Source organism: Nesoenas mayeri (assembly GCF_963082525.1).
Source record: "Nesoenas mayeri genome assembly, chromosome: 1".
Lineage (NCBI taxonomy): Eukaryota > Metazoa > Chordata > Aves > Columbiformes > Columbidae > Nesoenas > Nesoenas mayeri.
In genome coordinates, this window is record NC_137541.1 from 55,331,130 (window position 1) to 55,353,235 (window position 22,106).

Here is a 22,106-nt window from a genome sequence, read left to right on the forward strand (position 1 = left end):
TGGACTATATGTTTCTTTAGGTCAATACAGTCATTTTCCCTTTTCTATCAAAAGATAATATACTTGAGCAGATTGTATAACACTTCTGTACAGTTTCACATGCAGAGAGTACCAGGTTTCAAACCTTAATTCCATTACTTTCTCCTCAATGCTCTAGCTAATTGATACAGATCAACCATGTTTCCTATTTTCATTCAACCTGAACATCCTAGTTTAGCACATCCTACTGCAATCCAGTCTTCCTACACATTGCCTAAGGATGCACACACACCTCTCTTCATGAACGCTATCTAAATCTATCGTAGTATCCTCAGTGATACCATTTCTCATTCTTCCAAACCTTCCTATATTTGTTTTTCCACCATGAAGCTCTGATCTCCACCATGCTAACTTTAATAGTTCCAGACCATGCACAGAAAGTAACTCTCCCAATATGTTAATGACAGTGTCCCTATCCCATAATAAAAGCCACAGTTCCCATCGCCTGTACAACACAAAGTTCCTTGTGGGGGCAAGGCGTAAGCTTTTTTTTCTACATATGCTTCTTTAAGACAAAGTTACAGTTGCTGCTGTAAAAGGTTTCAGCTGTTGGTCAGAGTCTCTGATGAACTCTTTCAATTGTCAGATCTAACAGGTTATTAAAAATATTCAGTAGCCTCTCTCTCAAAAAAAAAATAAGAAGTTCAAAAGCTGAACATAGTCAAGAGGATTCTGGTTCCAGCAATACTATTTTGCAGCAGAAATCAGTACTGCCCTTCAAAAACTGATATTCCTAAGTGAACATTTCTGGTCAAGAACAGTACGATTAAGCTAACAAAAAGACAATCACTAGCAGCCCTGGAGAAGACAATCAGGGATGAGAGCTCTGCTCAAGCACAGTGAAAGGAGCTATAATGAAAAGTACTTTAGCCACAGCTATCTAAAAAGTATTCTGGATTCATGCACTTTTAGGCATTTAACCATCTCATACCAGATAAAAGTTCACAGAGTTTCCTGGTGATTCCCATAATTTCTACGAAGATCTGTGTCTGCCAAAGATTTTATCACATTCTACAAATCCTTCAGCGGGTTTCACCTCATCTTTTAGCTATCTACAAATCAGAGATCAAATTTAAACTAGCCGGATTAGTTTCCTCTCTCTGTAGTCAGCAGAGACACCTCCACTGGTAAACTCTGCAGGGAAGATTTCTGTCTCCTAACATGATAAAATGCATCATTTTCTGGAACAATCTATATTTCACAAAAGGTAAAAAACTTAGACACTGCTAAAATTCAGTGCACCCACCCTGTGGAAAAGGACCTGGGGGTGTTGCTCAACAGCAGCTGAACATGAGGCAGCACTGTGCTCAGGTGGCCAAAAAGGCCAACAGCCTCCTGGCTTGTATCAGAAATAGTGTGGCCAGCAGGACTAAGGAAGAGATCGTTCCATTCTACTCAGCACTGGTGAGGCCCCACCTTGAATCCTGTGTTCAGTTTTGGGCCCCTCACTACAAGAAAGACATTGAGGTGCTGGAGAGAGTGCAGAGAAGGGCAACGAAGCTGGTGAGAGGTCTGGAGCACAAGTCTGATGAGGAGCAGCTGAGGGAACTGGGGCTGTTTAGCCTGGAGAAAAGGAGGCTGAGGGGAGACCTGATCGCTGTCTGCAACTACCTGAAAGGAGATTGTAGCATGGAAGTGGTTGGTCTCTTCTCTCAAGTAGTAAGAGATGGGATGAGAGGAAATGGCCTCAAGTTGTGCCAGGGGAGGTTTAGACCAGATATCAAGAAAAATTTCTTCATGGAAAGGGTTGCCAGGCATTGGAACAGGCTGTCCAGGGAAGTGGTTGAGTCACCATCCCTGGAAGTATTTAAAAGATGTATAGATGTAGCTCTTAGGGACACAGAGGCAGACTTGGCAGTGCTAGGTTAACAGTTGGACTTGATGATCTTAAAGTTCTTTTCCAATCTAAATCATTCTATGATTCTTCATTGGTACTAACTGCTCAAAAGACTTACCGAAGAGCAGCTTATAAACAAATCTATTTACATTCAGATGAAGGATTCTCATGGTTCAAAAAAGCCCTGACATTTCCATGAAGTCTCCTACAATCCCACATCCTGTTACACTCTCATACCAGTAGCAGCACTCTATTTTTTGTTTTTTTTATTATTACTCATTTAAAAGCCAAGGTGATTTAGCCGAGTAGCCAGTGCAGATGCTGTTGTACTTAGTCACCTTCCTTTTACTATGACCTGACTGAACTACTACTGACAATACTGCTACTATCGGAACACCTTCCTTGTTAGAGAGGTTTGGATTCTATTCGTGTCACAATTGAGAGGGGAGGGAAACCGCTACATAATTAAAAGAAAATGTTTCACTCAGAAGAGGATTATTTCCACCAGGGCCCTTTCATCTTTATTCTATATAAATACATAACTTCTGTCTCCTGCAGACAGTTTCAGACTCATTGCATCAAGTCAGCAGAGAGACATCACGCTCCCATTATCAAACTTCAATAACCAGTTACAATGTCCAGTATGAGCTCTATTATACTAATTGCTGGAATGAGTTGGCTTACTACTTAAAATAGTTTAAAGCAATACAGTAAGTCCTAAGTGAAGATCATTTTTTCCCTTCCTTCTTAACACCATATTATCCACTGATTTCCTAAGCAGTTCGTTTCAGTGTAGTAACTCACATTTTCTTTTCATATTTCAAAGTATCGGCCTGAGAAAAAGCACTGTTTTTTCCTGTGGCTGGAGCTGGAATTTTTCCCTCTGGAGCCGTGACCAGTTGCTGTTTTGAAATGCTCACAGCTTAGAAATTTAGAAAGAAAAATAAGACAACCACAAAACAGAGGCTTCAAAGGTCAGGGTAAAAGTGACATAGTTCATTCTGTGTACGAATTCTCTGCATCAACAAATAGTCCTCTATGTGCAGAGGCATTATGCTTGTTTCAAGTACTTGGTGGAAAAAAACAGTAGGTTTCAATTCTGCCGCCTAAGCATGGGTGATAGCCCCAACTGAGTTGATCAAAGTTATTAAAAAAGTCCACGTAGAGCTGCCAATTATGGACCAGCCATGGACCATTAAGTTCTCAACAGGAGATCAACAGGAGCAGCAGCTAGGGGTCTTCAGGCATTTTAAACATCACAGTTAATTATGTTTAGGCACATATCTCCTCTCCCACCCTTCCTCATTCCAGAAGTCTTATGTCCCACTCCCAGGGCATCTCCCTTCCTACATTTCTTTTTTCTCGATTCAAAAAAACATACAACAACTCATTTAGGCTTAACAGAGTCAAATGTTCCTCTCCCTCTCTTCTACGGGTTTGTGATGGATTCTCAGTGGAAGACACTGGACATCTTGCAGAAAGACTGTGTGCAGTTCAGACAGACACTGCAGCTAAGATGTCATAAGAATGCTATGGAACTCCACAAGCCTTGCCATGCTGGAGGTCAGACCAGCATTTCTTAAACATTCCAGTTGGTAACCTCTTAATCAAGAAGCAACCAAACTGACAATCATTTTCAACGACTGTAAAAACAAGACTACACAAGTATTAACTATTGCTTTCATTTTATAGATGGAGAAGGAAAAATCAGCTGTCTTGCTTGGTGTAATACGGTAATTCCAAGTCAGAGTTGGACTGGTGGCAGGAAGAGGTCACCTCACTAGGGTAAAAGACAAAGTACAAGAGCTGGAATTGAGAAACCTTTAGCAGAGATAAAGCAGAAAATGCAGGCAACAACATCCATCCTAGAAGGAGCAGCAGAGAGAGGAGGGAGGACAAATGAAGGGAAAGTAAGGAAGCAGCAGCAGCAGAAAGAGTGCTGATGAACGTGACGGAAGATCAAACGGGGCAAAATGCAACATTGCAATGAACAGGTTAGGAACAAGTCAAAGAGTAAAGCCAGTAGTAAAGCAATTAAATCAAAAAGAACAGTCAATCACTAGTGCTCACAGCAAGTCACTTAGCCATCCTACAACAGCATCCCAACACTTCTATTCTGGGCCTGCAAGGCTTCACACAGCAACAGGCAGCAATGGTCTCTCTCACCAAAATGTTCACTGTCATCAATCAGTGAACAGAGCAGAGGTACATAAGTTTCCTTTAAAAATCAGAACAGCTTCCTGTTGAACTTCTTTATCACATGGATGAGCTATTTTTTACTTCATAAGAGTTCAAATTCTTCTGTGACACACATCAAAAACTGAATCCCATTCTCCAAAAATACTCAAAGAGCAAATGTTAGTGGTCCAATCTTGTCTTCGTTTATGTAACACATTCACTAAATCTCTTGGAAAATCATTTTCTGAGACTTTGCCTTCACAATTTGAAAGTGTTTTGTGCTGCTTAATGAAAACAAGACCATATCATTTTTGAATGAACCACGTAATTGGTACCTTGAACATACCCGTAAGAAACAAAACAAATAAAAAAACATAAAATATATCAGATATAACTCCAAAGTTTGCTGCATAGCAAATCTACAGAAAAAGATATTTCCTGAAGTCTGGAAAAAAAATACATATTTTAACAAAATAGTGCTCAAATTGCAATATTTACAAATTAAATATTGATTCATATCTATTGACCTCACGGCAAAACTTCAAGGCGATTTACTTTCACCTAGCTTTTCTACAACATATGCATTCATATCCCAAAGTTGTTCATATTTCCACCTCTCAGAATAATTTCAATGGAGAATTAAAAGCTTTCTGAGAAGTCCAAGTTTTTCCAAACCTTATTCATGGCTCTTCATCAGTAAATGTATCCTGACTGGGTGTTTGATGGTACAGATGACACTTAAACTAAGCTCAAGAGTTAATAAAGCATATTTTCTCTTACCTAGGCAGCTCCAGTGGGAGACTCTGCCCATATAAGATTCCAAACATCCCCAGGAAGATCTCCTCTCCACTGATGAAAAAAGGAACCTAGGGCAATCAGCTTGCTAATTTAGACCTGCCAGTGGAGTGCCTCAAGTTGAATGAATCCAAGCAAAGTGTCTTTGAGATAGGCACTGTGTGTCTAACCCTTGAGACACCTGAGTTCCTTTACATAACCTGGAGTGATTATGCTAATTACATGGGTGTCTAAATACAGTACTCAGAATAAAATGAGTTGAAAAATTAGTTTTTCAGAGAAGCAGTAAATGCATCCCATAACACTGTGATACTGCAGTGCTCTTAAGGGAAGGAAAACCAATGCTCAGAAATCCGAAAATATTCATGCAACTGGCTCATTTATACACCACACACCAAGTTTTGTCGGTCTTTCATAACTGGAGCCTTATAAAGATTTCCAGTTCCAGTACATGAACTATTCTTGAAAAGAGATTCTGTGGCCCTTTAGTAGAAACACTTTGGGAACTGGAAGACTATGAACATTTGGATAACCTTGCCAGCTCAGACAAAAAGACTGCCTGGCTCAGAATTCTTCTCTCCAACAACTGCCACCAGTAGATGTTCAGGAAAGAGTAAGACCAGGGAAGTATATATAGCACTCTCTTGAGTGTTTCCTAGCTTCCATTTTCAAATCACAGGTTTTCCTTCCATGGAACAACTCTCCAAGTCGTTGCCCTTGTCTCTCTTTGGACCTGTATGACCTTTTTGATTCTACAATCTCTTCTGAGAAGGAGTTTCACAAATCTACCATCTGTTGCAGTAACAGTGATCTTTTTGTCATCTCCTGCTATATCTGGCCATTGAGTCTTGGTTGGAAAACGCAGTCAACCCCTACACCCCGAATCAGTCACAACTTAAGAGTCACAACTGTCCACATGTAAAGGGTGCTTGCTTACCTAACCATCCCCCACAGAGAAACTATTCCAGTCTCAAAGATCCTCTTAAGAAAAAGCTCTACATGTATAATGACATTTTTTGTGTATTGCAAACTGGATTAAAAACTAATATGCGATACAAATACAGAAATATAATTTAAATTCACCAGCCATAGAAACACAATTAAAAACCCTACTGCTTATCTTCTTAGAATTAAATAAAACCAAAAGTTTTATCCACTCCTCATTTTAACTAGTGTTCTAATGTTATTATAATCTTGGAAAAATCTGGTGTTTTTTTCAAGGTCTGATTTACTTTTCAGAACTGAAATTGATACAAAAATTATTAGTTTAAAACCATACACAAGGACCTTCCAGTTCAGAGCATGATGTGGGGAAAAAAAAAAATCTATAAGCTGAGTAGAACTTTTAACTGTGGTTAGTCAAATAAGAAACATCTCCAATTCAAATTCATTACCAGAACTCACATTAACTGGCAAACAAATTCAGTGTTCCAGTGCATTTACAAGTCAGTACAAGCCATATAAGACCTAAAAAATCTCAGTCATTGGGCAACAAAAAGGTTCCCCCAGATTCTCCACAGTTCCCAATAGTAACAGAGGCTGTCAAGAAGTCAGAGGAGCCCAAAACTGGGAAAAGCAACCACAGACATCTGACTGCATGTAAGTTCAGTAAAAGCCTGGTCAAAACCAGACACGGAGTCAAGAGCATCAGGACAAAGTGGTTCCTATAGAGAACACTAGCTGATTTATTAAAACTCAGATGGGGAGCACTAGTTTCAAATGCCAAAGATCTTTGGAAATAGACCTCAGTTACACAAGAAGTGAACAAGTGAACACAGGTCCCTCTGATACAGCACCACATCTGAAGGGCCTAAATGTCCTCAGATACTCTTGCCACATAAGGAGTTGCAATGCATGAGCACATAGAGAACAGAAGTGCTGCACCTAGGGTTGCAGGTCCCTTGTCCCCACACATACCTCCCAGCATACAGCACTGACGCTGACAACATATCGCTCAGCAGCTGATGCATCACCTGCATAGTAAACTGGTCAGTATTTCAACAACAGAATTATTTTGTAAACATAAACTGTGTTTTCAACCAAAATAATTACATTTCTTTAAGTTCATTCTTGTTACAGCCAGACAATACATTAAACAAAATCTTTCATTTTAAAAAACATCTGCATTTGAAATAGAACATTTTCTATAACACTGATGCTGGCACTAAAAAGCTTTTTAAACTGTGTTCTTCAATTTTCACTCCCACTTGAAGACATTTCACATTTCATTTACAAATCAAATTAAAAACTCTTAAAATGTCCTACAAAAAAAAAAAAATCTGATTTTTCTTAAACCTTAATGAAGAACACCATCCTTTGCAGCAGTGACAGCAGTGTATCAGGTGACAGTCCCAAGGCTTCAGAGAGACAGGTGCATTTTCTGTATCAATGCATCATACTGAACCACATGCCTTCTACTGCTGTAGCTAATGCTGTTTTGTCTCCTCCTTCCGAAAATTCTTTAATACTACCGCAAAATCATTAACACTGTTATAGAGAAATTACAGTGTTTTCATTGTCAGTCCCTCTATTCAACCATCAGACCACTGTCCCTAACTTTCCGTTTTCCAGTAAAAAAACAATCAGCACTCCTTCAGGTTAAAGACACTAGCACATGCTTAAAGGTAGTGATGTTAGTGTCCTGCTGAACTGGGAACATACCTCCGCTCATATGAAAAACAAATCATCAAAAATATTGACATCATTGAGAGTGTTTTGAAATTTACTATATTGACATTAAATACATTTAATTTTACTGTGGTATACAAAACTTTGCAAATTATTTTCTATAGTATCACTGCAGAATAACTAAAGTTTTCAAGCAGTATTTCACATTAACTCAACAATTTTACTAAGAATACTTGAAGAAAAAAATACAGTTTTACTTGTGACTATTCCTCCTGTTTTGTTCCAAAGACATCTGAACTAGAATATACTCATATCCTATTAGATTTTTTTAAAGGACATGCCACAGCATAATAGTAAAGCACATGGCATTTTGAGTTGAAAGACTGTATGTTGCAATTGTGAAAGATACTCTGCAGCAGATACAGGCACTACTGCCTGCTGCTATCTGGCATCCTTAGTAAACTACCTGAAGTAATGATCGGAGTCCCACTGTTTGTCCTTTCTGTTCAACGGAAAGTTTTGACTATTTTTTCCTTCTACATTTTTGGCACCAGTAAGTCTACAACTTCCTTTACACAATCATCATTACATACCTGAAGCCAGGTATAAAAGGATGCACACAACGGCTGATGCATGTGATGTTTAACCCATCTGCATATTTCTCCAGAACGCTCCCTGTAACTCATCATTTAAAGATGACAAGAAACAAATGCCACAACATTCTTATAAAAAATTCATGCAACACCCTCATCTAGCAACTTCAATTACTTCATCTATCTCCTACACCATTAGCTGTAAGACTAATAAAGCTACTCAGCAGGCAAAGGATTTAATGAAATAGACCCTGAGTTCCTGGGAGGATCACCTGTGGTTCCAACTCTAACACTTCTGAGCAAATACAAGCTCTGTTCCCGCTGCTGAGCAAGAGGCTTTTCAGGACCTTGATCAAACATGCTCCGAAGGAGGGAGGGTTTAATAATATTGTGTAAAGTATTCAAGTGTGTAGGAGAACAACTGATTGTGGTGAAAGGAAGGAGGAGAAGAAACTATTTTTAAAATAATAGAAATTGATAGCTTTTACATTTAGGTCACTTGAGCGGCAAAACAAGTTCACAGCAATTCTTTCAATAAGCAACAATACAATTAAGCATATGTACTAATCATCACTAATAAACCACATAAGCCAGCATAAAAACATACTGCCTTGTGCTGTTACAGGTTCCCAGTTTCTACAAATATTTTCAATTCTGTTTCCCACCAAGGCATCAAGATACAAATACAGCAGAACAAACATCTCCCAGTGGCTATCTAATGAAAGTAAGGGCCAAAACAAACAGCATCAAAGAAAAACAAACAAACAAACAACACACTTATCAGTGAAAGGTCTCAAGTTCTCTTTCTAGAGTCCCACTATCTTACAAATTTAAGTACTATCTGCTTCCTGTGTAAGGCTGGAAAGGGGACAGTTGGACTTTACTTCCTCTGCAAAGAAGAGATGAAAAATTCCTTATTTATTGATCTTGATAAACAAACATTCCATCCTAACCCACACATTTCTTACTTTAAAATCTAGTACATTCCAGCCTTACATTTCCTTTAAAAAAGCTGATTTAATCTCCCATCTCTCAGTAAACTTCATGTTCTAGGGGAAATCTTACCTAATTTTGGCAGGGAATAGGGCACTTTAAAATAATCTTCATAAAATTCAATGAGTCTCCTCGTAATATTTAGAGCATAGTCCCCTGATCCTCTTCGGATAGCATCAGGCCTTGCATATAACCGTACCTGTTAAAAAATAAAGGGAAAGACAGATCATTTCAGTATCTATGTTTTAAAGCTATTCTACCTGCAGAGGTGAACTATTCTAAGGCTCTTGTGAGGTAGCAGGACCATTCTCTCAAAGCCAAGTGTGACGGTCATGCATTTGTCAAAACATGTCACAGCTGAAAACCAGAATTTCCACAATTAAGGTTACAAAGTTGAGAAGTCAGAATCTCCTACTTGAGTGTGTAGCCAAATAAAAGACTTAACACTTCTTGCATCAAAATAAATATTCAAAGAAAACAGTTACATGTGTTTGCTAGAGATATGATGGGAGAGTGGATTAGTATAATAGTTATCTGCCTACACTGAACGTAGGCAGGATGCAGTGGCTCAGTAGGAGAGAAGTTCATGGTTTGTTAAAGGCACATTATATTGAGCCCTGAAAGTATTAGTAGACTGGAGGATTAAAAAAAATAAATAATCATTCTCTTTTCTCTGTCAGTGACACAGTTACTCTCGATAAGCTATGGAAGACTGCAAAAACAACCATTTATAAGTTCATTCGTTTACACAAACAATTAACATTCCTGAAACCTCCATCACTGCTCCAGGTCCCTGTTTTCAGAAAGCAGTAAATTAAAGCTGTTTATACAAGCCGCAGCCTGCTGTGTTCAGTATAAAAGAGCTCACACATCTGACTGTGTGGAGCATCCCTGTGAACAGAACTCACCTTCATAATTCACACTCAAGTGTGACCCTGACGAAGGAGGGAGCAGAAGGCATTGCCAGGTTATTCACTATTCCCTATCCTTACAGCCCTTTATGCTTCCTAGTGCAAAGATGACATACAGCTGAGAACCAAGAAAGGTTTTTTCATTCTCCCTCCTCATACATTGTCTGATGGAAGCAGTGTGTGCTTTCTCTCTAGTGGCTGTGGCAGAAGGTTTCTCCCTGCAGTACATAATGACCTGATACAAACGAGACTTTACTAAAATGTCAGTCCTAATAGTAATATCTGACTCACTAATACGTTCTGTGGTAGGATTAAATCCCAGACAGGGTTCCGGGGAAAGCGGCAGGGCAGAAATCAGAAAATATCAATGCAAACATGAAGGAGAAATACCAGTTCTGAAATGTTTCTAAATGCTTTATTCTGAACCAAGAAAAGCCAATAGGATTTTCAGCTTCAGTGAAAGCATTACCAAGTATTGCTTTACTGCCCTTTTCCTGGACCTGTTCAGTTACCCAAGTGGAAACCAGATACCAAACCTCAATACACTGCACCTGTCAATTCTGTTTTAACCCACTATCTCTTCATTTTCAGTATGCAGACATATTATTCTGCTTTGTCACTATGTCCATCTTTATGTTTTTATCTCCATGTTGTATTAGGCTCGGTGTGCAATCAAGCACAAATAGTTATCATTTGTAATGTAAAACAGATTAACAGTGTAACCTAATGAGACATGTAATAAAGCAGATTTCTCCTAATCACCACCTGAAAGCATATAAACCATTATCTGAACACCTCCAAGTCACTATTTTTGTTTATTACTTCCTTCCAAAGTTACCAGCACCACGTACAATAATGTTCTATTACCTGCTAAACTAAATACATTTTTAACAAAATAGATATTAACCAAAGAGGTCCTAATTCAAACATCTCAAAACCTTTAGTTTATGGAAAGATGGTAAGAATCACAATTAGATTTGTGATGAACACTGTTTTGTATCATTAAACCTTTATACACAATTTTGCATAATTGCTTTACTGGCACAGTTGACTGTATCAGCAAATTAGGAAAAAAAGAGTCAGCCAACCAAGTATGCAAAAAATCATTCAATTTGACAGTGGCCAAATGTGTCCATGATAAGGAACAGGACAACAGAAGGGGATAAAAAAAATAGGTATGAGTAAGAAAAATCGAGGTTCAACTCACTGCATTACAACGTGTGTCTTTTGGCAAACACAGAAAATGCATTTAATGGTGTCTGAGATGGAGCCCAGCTATGAAAGCTCAAAAACCGCAATGCTGCAAACTTTCGTTTGCCACCTGCCTAACGCTGAACACAGTTTTATTTTTCCTGTAAAGTTTCCCTGGGTGCTTTTCTGCCTGTCCGGAATAGCTCCGGACTGCCAGGGCTCCATGGCTCACACCAAGGTCACCTGTCAGCTGGAACAAGGTTTGGAAATTACCTGTGCCTTTGCTCAGGTCTCTCCGGGACTTTGAGGCAACAGGCATTGCCAAACATGCCAGGCATCTCCAAACACTGCGTCTGCTTCTGCCTTTTGCCCAACAGCCACTGAATGTATGGAGCAACCTTAGAGGCACCACCACAGGCCTACCTCTGGGCTCAGAACATTCCCTCTTGGTCAGCAGAGGGCTACCACAGGGGACAGCCTGTGACACTCTGCCTGGGACCTGGCTGTCTGGTTTGGATGACACCTTCTCAGGTGTCATTCACAACAGGAGCTTGGTCCAGAGTTCAGCCTAAAGGCCAGCACCTATAAGCTAAAAACTGAAGCCTCTAACTTTCACATGTCAGTGTCCTTTAGCGCATATGGGTCTATCTTGACCATGTTTTACCTCTAAGTCCATAAAATGGGGATTCCATTATTTCCTTAGTTTATACAAAGATTCTGAATATTAAGAAATAAAGACTGTAAAGCTTTCAGATACTACTCCAAAGAAGAGCTTAAGTAAATAAAAGAGAATAAAGATTAAGACATGAGATTTGTTTAGCATAATTTTTTTGTTTGTTTACTGCTTTCACTTCAAAAGGCAGAAAGGTTGTGTTACTTTACATCTATGTTGGACTGAACAATAATGCATAATCACTATATACTTTCCCACAGGCTGTTTGATCACTACACTAGGAATTTGATTTTACATCAATTTAAATAAGAGAAAGAACAGAAAATCTTATGCAGGGTGAGACCTAAATATAAATAAAAGTAGTATGTGTTCTCTTACAAAAGATAAATAGGTTTCTAGCTTAGGTGCATAATTCATCACTCACTGCAAAGACACCTACTACTCTGCAAACATTAGTGAAGCTCTTTTTCACAATCTTTGCAAGATTAGGTTATGCTATTCTTTTCATGTAGGAAAGTGGAGAACAAAGAGAAACTAAGACTAATTCTGGCTGCCTATCTTGACACCTCCTAATGTCAAGTATACTTGACAGTTTTATTGGACACACTTAAAGCACAGTTCCCATTATATCTTACTGCAGTGGTGAACACTTCATACAGTTTGAGTCTGGTCGCAGGTGCCTTCATTTGGGTATTAAGAAAATTAGTAACAGACAATGAGTGACTAAATGAGACTGTCAGTTTCTGTGATTTGCTCAGCATCTCATCACAACTCTGGAGGTAGAGGTATGGAGGGAACTCAAAGATGGCACTCGGCCCCATGGACACCTGAGAGCCTGTGCCAAGGCTCTTCCAGGTTTGGGAATGAACAAGATAGGGACTGTTCGGACAACAGACACATTTACAGCAAAGCGATGCTGTCCTGATGCAGCCAAGTTCCATGTGTGTCTAAATGACAAAAATACAGGAAACATATAATGAGGGATCATATTAGTAATGACATTGTTGTAACACCTATGAATATAAAAAAAATTCACATGGTCAAGCTAGATTCTGGGGTTTTTTTTCTTAGCTCCTTTGTACCTAGATTTGCAACCATTACCTATCTTTCAACAGAAGTTCTGACTACTAAGAAAAAAAAATCCTAACCTCTTATTTCTCTCTCAAATGGAACCAGACTGAACCAGACATCTCCTTCCTACCACAAGTATGAGTAACTAGGTTTGCACCTCCAGCCCTACAACCCAGACCTCCCCTTTGACATTTATAAGACGCTGCTGTTCTTATGCCACAGAGCCACTGATGAAGGAGACCAGACACACTTTGCTAGAAATCATTTTCACTTTTATGAACAGCAGAACAAGAAGTTATTAGAGATCCTAAACAAAATCGCTGCAATGTATGTTTCCTCATTCTTTTCTAAAGTGAGAAAAAATGTGAGTTGTTTCCTGTTGTTTCCTTTACAGAATCCCTGGGCTATTTTCATTAGAACCTTAAATAAAGACAATATAATAGTTGCACTCAGATACCACCACAGCAAAAACATTCTGAAAGATTAATTTAAAAATATTAGTAACTTAAGTCAAGTTCTTCGAATGACTTTGGCAGCATTATCAGATCAAATACTAAAATATTCCTGAAACTTGTATGGCAAATTCCCTGTATTTGTTGTAAGTGGTCAACAGCCTACTTCTCTATAGTTAGTCAAATGTATTTTCTGTACAAAAATGTACTTCCACAAATAATCTGTATATATTGCAACATTTTCTGTAGCCTCTCTTAATATTTCAGCAGTTGTTACATAAAATATGTCAAAGAAATTTAAAAATATTTGTAATACCAAGTTGCTAGAACAGATGAGTGTGATTGTAAAATGAGAGCTGTTTCCCATAGTGAGAGACAGCTGTGATATACACTAAGAAATGTGCAATAGATTTAGAACAAATCACATCTAACATCAGGATATTAACTACTGTGCATGAGAAAATATTCCTGTCTACAGCAGGTAAAAATTATTCATCAAAAATAAAGTTAGTATTTTAAAAGAAAAAGATTGGTTTTTTGTCTTATTACTTCAGTGTTTTTTTAAAAAAAAAGTTAATCAGTAACACGATACAAGGTACAATGAGTAAATTCTGACAAGTACAAACTGTAAATAGCAATGAATATCTCAATTTCCGGTGAATAGTATGTTCACTAACAATGTTTCTACTGTGCAATGACTAGTCATAATTTCAGTATATAATAAACAGAGGAACAGGTTCAGAAAAACTAGAACTGTTCTATTTTGATATTTTGAAACCATGACTTTTTTTTTTCCTTTTTTTTTGGCGTTAAAATTGAAGCATGTGAAAAAAAAAAGAAACGGATGAAAGGGATGAAGAAGGGTAAGGAAAAACCTGCAGTCATTTTTTCACATTCCCTGAAATATTTCAGGTCAAACTGAAGGTTTTGTTCAGTTCTGCTTTGCAAGTAGAATATAGAATACATTCCGGATCCTGACCATGGAAACAAAAAGTAAAAATCCATTATTTACACGTGTCTAATTGCAAAAAGGCTGTTGTCCAACCTTCTCCCTCTGCAGGCATTCACCAAAGATGAAGGAAGAGCAGAGAGAACTGCAGTATGTTTTCCCTCTGGCACTAGAGGAAGACACTAATAACCTGTGCTAGAGCTGCCACAAGCTGCCAACCCGCTTCTCCAGGGAATTCAGGAAGATGACAACCTGGCAGAAATCAGGATGCTACAGTAAGAGGCTTGCAAACCTGAAGTGTGCCATTCACCAGAAATAAATATGCACTTCTACATTTGAAGCCTGTTCTTGAAAACATTATTCTCTATGCCACCTTCAATTTTATGTGTGCATCCCCTTTGAAACCTTCATTCTTACAGTGGTGTTATCTTTTCAGGGGAGTGTCACCTTTCTTGATAGTAAGACATATTTTTATTTGTTTCTTTATTGTAATACTAAAGTTTGCTGATCACAATAATCCCATATAATAACCTGCATTCATTCTGCAAGGCATCTTCTCTTTAAATGTTTAGCCATATTTTCCATGTTTTAAAACCACTCCAGTTGCCACCACTGCCTTCCCAAGTGCCCTGGGGAAGCTCACTGGATGAGCAATTCTGCTCCAAGGGAATAAAGCGCACCTCTGTTTCAGCCCGGGGAGGCTTGTGAGAGCAGATGGTTCATTGGACTCTAATGACCTAACACAACACCTGCTAACTTCAACTGAATGACTCCTGTTAACTACAGGGACTTTAAATCAGACTTTCAGAGTAGACATGACCGATGGAGCCTCTGGGCTAGGGACACTTCTGCCAAGGCAACCTTCACCAACAGCATCTGACATGTCTACAGTCCACGTTTTTAGGTCACCACTCAAGTCATTGTTAGGCAGTAGTGCACAGGGGAAAAAAAAAAAAAAAAAAAGAAAAAAAAAGAAAAAAAAAAGGTCCTTTAAATGGTAGTACGCTGGTCATGACCACTGATAGTTCAGATCACGACAGGCAGGAACACTGACTGTATCTTATGTTTATATCCCTTGTGCTATAAGGAAAATAGCTCTCTGCATCTTGAAAACATCCTGATGCAGAATTGACACAGCAGTAACCATTGCTGTACCTCTGCCACAGCATTGGGTAGAACAAGGCCAGCTTTGTTGCTGACACCACCCAGTCCTTGGTTCGCACCATCTGACACCATGGACATTGCCACACACATGACTATACAAAACCACTTCTGAAGGTACCCCATCCCAGAAGAGCTTTTGCCCAGCCCTGAACGCTGTCACATCACATAGGCCCCATGGGGAGACCTGAATCTCTCTCCCTTAGCTTGCTTCTGTTACAGTATCTTTCTAAGCAATGTGGCTAATGTTCCAAGAATGGTATCTATCTATGTTGCTACTGTCTAGATTTGCCCTCCTCCTTTTTTCTATCTTTGGTCTACTTTGTTACATGTGTTTAAGTTTGAGCAGGCTGGGAGCAAACAGGGGTATGAAAATTCAGTAAAAGTCTGATGATGACCTTAAATCTTACTGTTTTCTTAAGCAAGCATCTATTAGGTAACCTTGTATTACACAAGAATCCACAGAATCACAGAATGTTTGGGACTGGAAGGGACCTCTGGAGACCATCCAGTACAACTCACCTGCTAAAGCAGGTTCACCTGGACCAGATCGCACAGGAAGATGTTCAGAAGGATTTTGAACATTTCTAGAGAAGGAGATTCCACAGCCTCTCTGGGCAGCCTGTTCCAGTGCTCTGGCACCCTCAAAGTAAAGAAGTTTCTCAGCATATCCAGATGGAACTTCCTATGTTTCAGTCTCTGCCCATTGCCCCTTATCGTGTTGTTGGGCACCACTGGTTCCATCCTCTTGACACCCGCCCTGGAGATGTTTATAAAGGTTGATAAGATCCTCTCTCAGCCTTCTCTTCTCCAGGCTGAACAGACCCAGCTCTCTCAGCCTTTCCTCATAAGAAAGGTGCTCAAGTCCCCTAATCATCGTCATAGCCCGCCGCTGGACTCTCTCCAGTAATTCCTTGTCCTTCTAAAACTGGGGAGCCCAGAACTGGATGCCGTACTCCAGATGTGGCCTCACCCAGACAGAGTAGAGGGGGAGGAGAACCCTCCCCTACCTGCTGGCCACACTTTCTCTAATGCTGCCCGAGATACCATTGGCCTTCTTGGCCACAAGGCACATTGCTGGCTCATGGTTCACTTGTTGTCCAGGTCTTGCTGAATAGCAGCACAGACTTCTGGTGTGTCAGCCCCTCCTCCCAGTTTGGTATCAAACTTGCCGAAGGTACACTGTGCCCCTTCACCCAGGTCACTGATGAACAGGTTGAACAAAACTGGACTCAGTACTGACTCCTGGGGAACACCACTAACTGCAGGCCTCCAACTAGAATCTGTGCCACTGATCAGAAGCCTCTGAGCACTGCGATCCAGCCAGTTCTTGATCCACCTCACTGTGCACTCATCCAACCCACATTTCCTGAGCTTACCTACGAGGATGTTATTAGACACACTGTCAAAAGCCTTGCTGAAGGTAAGGTAGACAATATCCACTGCTCTCCCCTCATCTACCCAACTAGTCATGCCATCATAGAAGGCTATCAGATTGGTCAAGCATGATTTCCCCCTGGCACATCCATGTTGACTACTCCTGATAAACTTATTTTCCTCTATGTGCTTAGAAAAACACCCAGAATGAGCTGGATTTCATAATTAAGGATAGTTTCCCCTCCCACCTACTTCAAGCAGAATTAAAAGTAACTTTGTCAGGTGTTTTAGAGCAGTTCAGAGTGCTTTCCCATTATGAAACAGATGTTTCTGCACAGGAACTGGTGTCAGCAATGCCACCCTGGGAATACTACTTGTTCTTTAATCCTTCCCTCAAAGCCACAGACTTCCACTTCTCGGAAGGCCCCTCCAAACAAGCTCCAGTCCTCTGTGCAATTACACCCCCAGGCTCAGCTCAGAGCTGGTACATCTGGGATCTCACTCACAGTGATTTAAAACTCTCAGTTCAGTAAAGCACTTATGTGTATGTTTAAATATCTGTTTAACCTCAAACATGCATTTACATGTTTTAGAAGACCCTAACACTTGAATAGAGCAGCCATTTACAAATTTTATAGAGGGGTGAAAATAGTCTCAAGCTCTTTATTTGAAGATCCATAATATTTCTGCAGCAAGTGACGCTCTCAGCTGAAAAACAGCTGCATTGCCTCTGTACTTAAAAGCTTCAATTTACTTGATAATGTGAGATCTGTTTTATCTTCATTTTGCTCACTGACTATTTTAGGCACAGGTATTGCTTTTATTATTGTTACCAAGCTAAGTATAACTTCACATTACACATTTAATATAGTAGAGAGATGTCTGGACACAATAGTGTTGGCTGCAGCCTCAGTGGGTCACTTCTGCAAACAGGGTATTGCATCTCAAATGAGTTTTTAAATGTGATAAATTCAAAAGAAATAACACTTCACTACATCCACAAACAAGCTAAAAGCCAAGTTCCACTAAGACTGTATATGAGTTGTTTCACATGTGTGCATAACTCCAGAAGTTTTATGTGTTCAAATGCAATAAATTTTATAACATTGATGAGCGAAGGAGAAAAAAGATAGGTAGTTATATCAATTCTGCTGTAGTGAATATAGTTAAACCTGATAATGGGAAGAAATGAGTGAAAAATGCCTTGTTTCAATTTCCTATTCATTATTCATCATGGACAATACCCAAAAGAGACTGTATGGTAATGAAATGTGCTTACTGAATTCCAAAGGGACAGCTCATCTTTACAAGGAGCTGACTTTTCTCCAAACGGAGCAGTCACACACAGCACTGCACTGAGCCTTTTTTGGATATAATTATAACCAAAAATGTTATAGTAAATTTAGGATTTTTTCTAAAGCTATCTGGAAACAGTGAGAATTCAATGACCTGACACTTTCTAAGGAAACACTGTTCTGCTGGAGATTGGGTAGGACGTTTTTTAAAGTAAACAAACATCATCTTTGCACCCTCATTCAAGACAGCTGTAACTGGTTTAATAAACCAGTTAAAGAATAAATGCAAGCAAAGGGGTGCCTGAACATTGTTGGAGGACAAGGGGAAAGAGGCTTCAAACAGACATAGCAGATGTTCCTGGATGAAAACTTCTAACATGACCCTGAAGGAGAAAAAGTGAAAGAAAGTTCTGCGGTTCCAGCTGACAGGAGGAAAATAAGGAACATTAAACAAAGAGACTGCCATGTATTTTCAGAGTTATGAAGCGGGGGCAGGGAGGAATAGTTTTGTGCATCTTATTTCTAAATAAACACGACTGCACAGGAGAAGCATCTAGTTGCCTCATCAATTTCTCATCTGAACAAAAACAAATGCAAGTGTTTGCTGACTGCTGCAGCCAAAGGTACAACAATATATTCCACCAGGATGCAAAACTGTCATGCAGACATGCTACAATTTCTAACTTGAGATCATAAAATACTTTGGAAAGTTAATGAGCTGCACTGGCATATAAATCCGACCAATGCTCAGCTGGCATAAAATAAAATACTGGCTATGTCACTGACCACAGTGCCATTAAGATTAATTTAGAGTACTCAGGATCTGTATCATCTTGTTGAAATGGCTCAGGGACAGAGAGTGAACATGTTAACAACTAATGTATAGTAAATGTAATTACGAATACCATTTCAGAGCCATTTCAGCTAACTAAGACTGCCACAATCCCACCACCACATATTCAGTCATTCAGCCTTGACTCTTCCCTTACGTCAGCATCAGAGCTCATCTCACCTCACAGCAAGCTGTCAACCAGATGAGTGGGCTAACTATGCCAGCCAGGTGGCTAGTGTCCAGGCAGCCCAGCATCCTCACCTGGCTGCTTATCAGGTTAGTGCTAGAGCCAGCATGAGAAAGCATTTCTGAAGAGAAAAGAGGACTGTGACAGACTGAATACAGACAAATTTGCGTTGTTACAGAACCTAAACCTGGGGGGAAAAACATCGGTCTAATACAGAATTCAGTTTCTACACTGTGGAGATTTACAGTGGTTAAGGCTCCTTAAGGTTCTTTGTAGAAGGTGAAAAAATCAGCATAGCTTTAAGAAACAAAGCACGAAGATTTACATTATTTACCTGTTACACAAAAAAATTCTGTACCACAACACCAGTGGTAAGATGATATGAGAGTGGAGTTTCCCTCCAGGAAGAACCTGCAGTAAATGTATCCCAAAGGGTAACACCAGTTTCTATTCCCTCGAGTTGGACTGGGATTGGATTGGCATTTAAAAGATCTCTTATTCAGAGTATTTTTCATGGGCTATTTTATAGTCAAAGCATTCACACTGCAAGTCATACAAAAATAATATTTCACCTACTCTTGGATAAAAAACAGAGTTACAGAAGTACACAAGTTTAAAGAAAGTCCTAACAAGTGACTTACAACATTCAACAGCCCTACAGCATGACTGATTTCACCTGGCTAGAGACTGCTCTCTCAAAAGCACACAGATTTTACCTTAGACTGATGCCATTTGAAATTATAATCTGCAACTATTATAACTGCTGATTTATACTTTGGCATTGTCTCGAGGCTGCCAATATGACAGCAAGGTTCCCCTGTGCTCAGCTGGCTACATAAACAGGAGCAAGGGTTGACTGTTACTCTCAGATCTTTCTGTCTATACAGAGACAGGCAAAACACAGGGGAAATGAACTGTTATTATCTCTATTTTATAAATGAAAGATGCAGAAAGATAATACTTAATATCAATAAGAAAATCTGAGAAAGATCTGGAATTAGAATTCAAATTTCCTTACTGCCCTGAACTGATAAATCAACTTTTCATCATAAAACATCAAATTACTATTCTTAAAACACACCTTCTGGAAAATAGCATCTTCAATTAAATTTCTTTTTTTAATTTAAAAGTCCTTTTTTTCAGATCCCTCAGTCACAACATGTTTATCAGAAAAAAGACCTAAACTGTATCCCAAACTGTAGACCAGGATCCCCAAAATTGCTCAACTTCTGAAGACATTCTGAACATGGCAGCTCTCCATATGCCTTCATGTCTAAGAGTAACCTTCCCATTCCTATAACATCTTTTGTCAAGTGGCTACTGTGCTGACACTATTTAGCTTTGTTTAAAGGGAAAGCCTATTTTGTCATTCACTTAACAGAAATTACTTTAAGAGATTTTAACAAAGTCGTTCCCCACAAAACAGCTACTAAGTATAATGATGTACCTGTTCAGAGCATAACAAAACTAATGAGGAGGAGATAGAGACAGACAGTACATGACAATCAAAGAAAAATGACTGCAAGGTCATGTCAGTACTTTAATGTTTTAGAGAAATTCAGCACAACCATAGTGCAAACCATAGTCTAGTGGAGATACCTGTCATCATACTCATAATACATTTGCAATAGATCTTCATTGGTATCAGAAAAATAAACAAACAAAACAACAACAACAAAACACAACTGTGGTAACTAAAGGAACAGGTGACAGAGTCCTACAAAAAGCAAAACAGAAACACAGTTCATCTTTGAGCTCAAATGCATTTACTCAATGCATAACTTATAATAGCAGCAATAAGCAAAATGAACACAGGAAAGTATCTTGTGAGCTACAGGTAAACTTATTAGAAAAACTGTTTGCAAGGTAAACAGATTAGTACTGTGAGGTGCTGAGTTTTTCAAGTACCTTTTAAAACTTGTTTGCATTAAGGAAACTCAGCACTTTGTAGACAAATCTGCATTGTGCTGGATTGAGTCCACAATACTTTCTGAAAAACTGTATCTAGCCCTTAGGAAGAAGAAAAATATGCACGTGGGAAATTTTGTCTCTGGTATAAAATCCGTAACAAAAGCAAAAACGGGTAACATCAATAAGAGCAGTAACCATATTAACAGTGAGAGTTCCTTCAGGCTAAGAACTTGTCGGAGCACAGAGACAAACAATTCAGCCAGTAAAAGCAAAATCCATAAACCATGAAATAAGGAAACAAGAAATCAAATTTTTTGTATGGACACACACTAAAATCCACTAAAAAAAAATTCTTAATACTCTGTTGCTGGCCCTCAATTAATATTCAAAATGTTTTTCAAAGCCCTCCAAATCCACACAACAATACAAAAATAAAACAAAAAAAAATTAAATGTACTAGTAGCATTCAAAGACATCTGCACAACTAGCCTCTGACAAAACCATGGGTAGAATAAGCACTTCAGCCAAAGGAGGTAATTTAAGAGAGAGGCAGTTATCTATCAATAACATCTCCAAGCCATGGCTGGAAGGATTCTAGCCCCTTCTGGGCACACCAATCTCAGTGTAAAACATGAGAATTAGAAAAAAAAGGGAAAAAAAAATATATATATATATATATATACTCCAAAGGCAAATTACAACATTACAACTATGAATAGAGAAAGCAAAATAGAAGGGCTGAGTCAATTAGAACACTACTCCTATCTCAGGACTCCCATCTGAGAAAAATCAAGGCCACAACCGGGGATCAAAGTGATTAACCACCTAATCAGCAGCCAGCAGAGACACAGATGAGAAGTGGCAGATCATATAAACACAAAGAATCCAAACTGGCAAACAGAGGCTTTTTGCACCTTAAGACAAAAAAAGATGCAAAACTCAAGTACTCTGACATATACCAACTTAGACAAATGTGATAAACAAGACTGTGAGGCATGCTGGCTTTAATCTACAGAACACATTAATATAACAT

At 39.0% G+C, this 22,106-nt stretch overlaps 1 protein-coding gene across 1 annotated transcript in view; it reads right to left on the bottom strand.

The window, feature by feature from the left end:
• The window catches only part of TRHDE (thyrotropin releasing hormone degrading enzyme), a gene marked incomplete at its 5' end in the record, with an annotated part of 209,637 nt that overhangs the window by 159,677 nt on the left and 27,854 nt on the right, over positions 1–22,106 (bottom strand). The window contains one exon of the mRNA XM_080363423.1: positions 9,136–9,262. Coding sequence (XP_080219549.1) covers positions 9,136–9,262 — 127 coding nt within the window. The remainder of the gene's footprint in view (positions 1–9,135; positions 9,263–22,106) is intronic.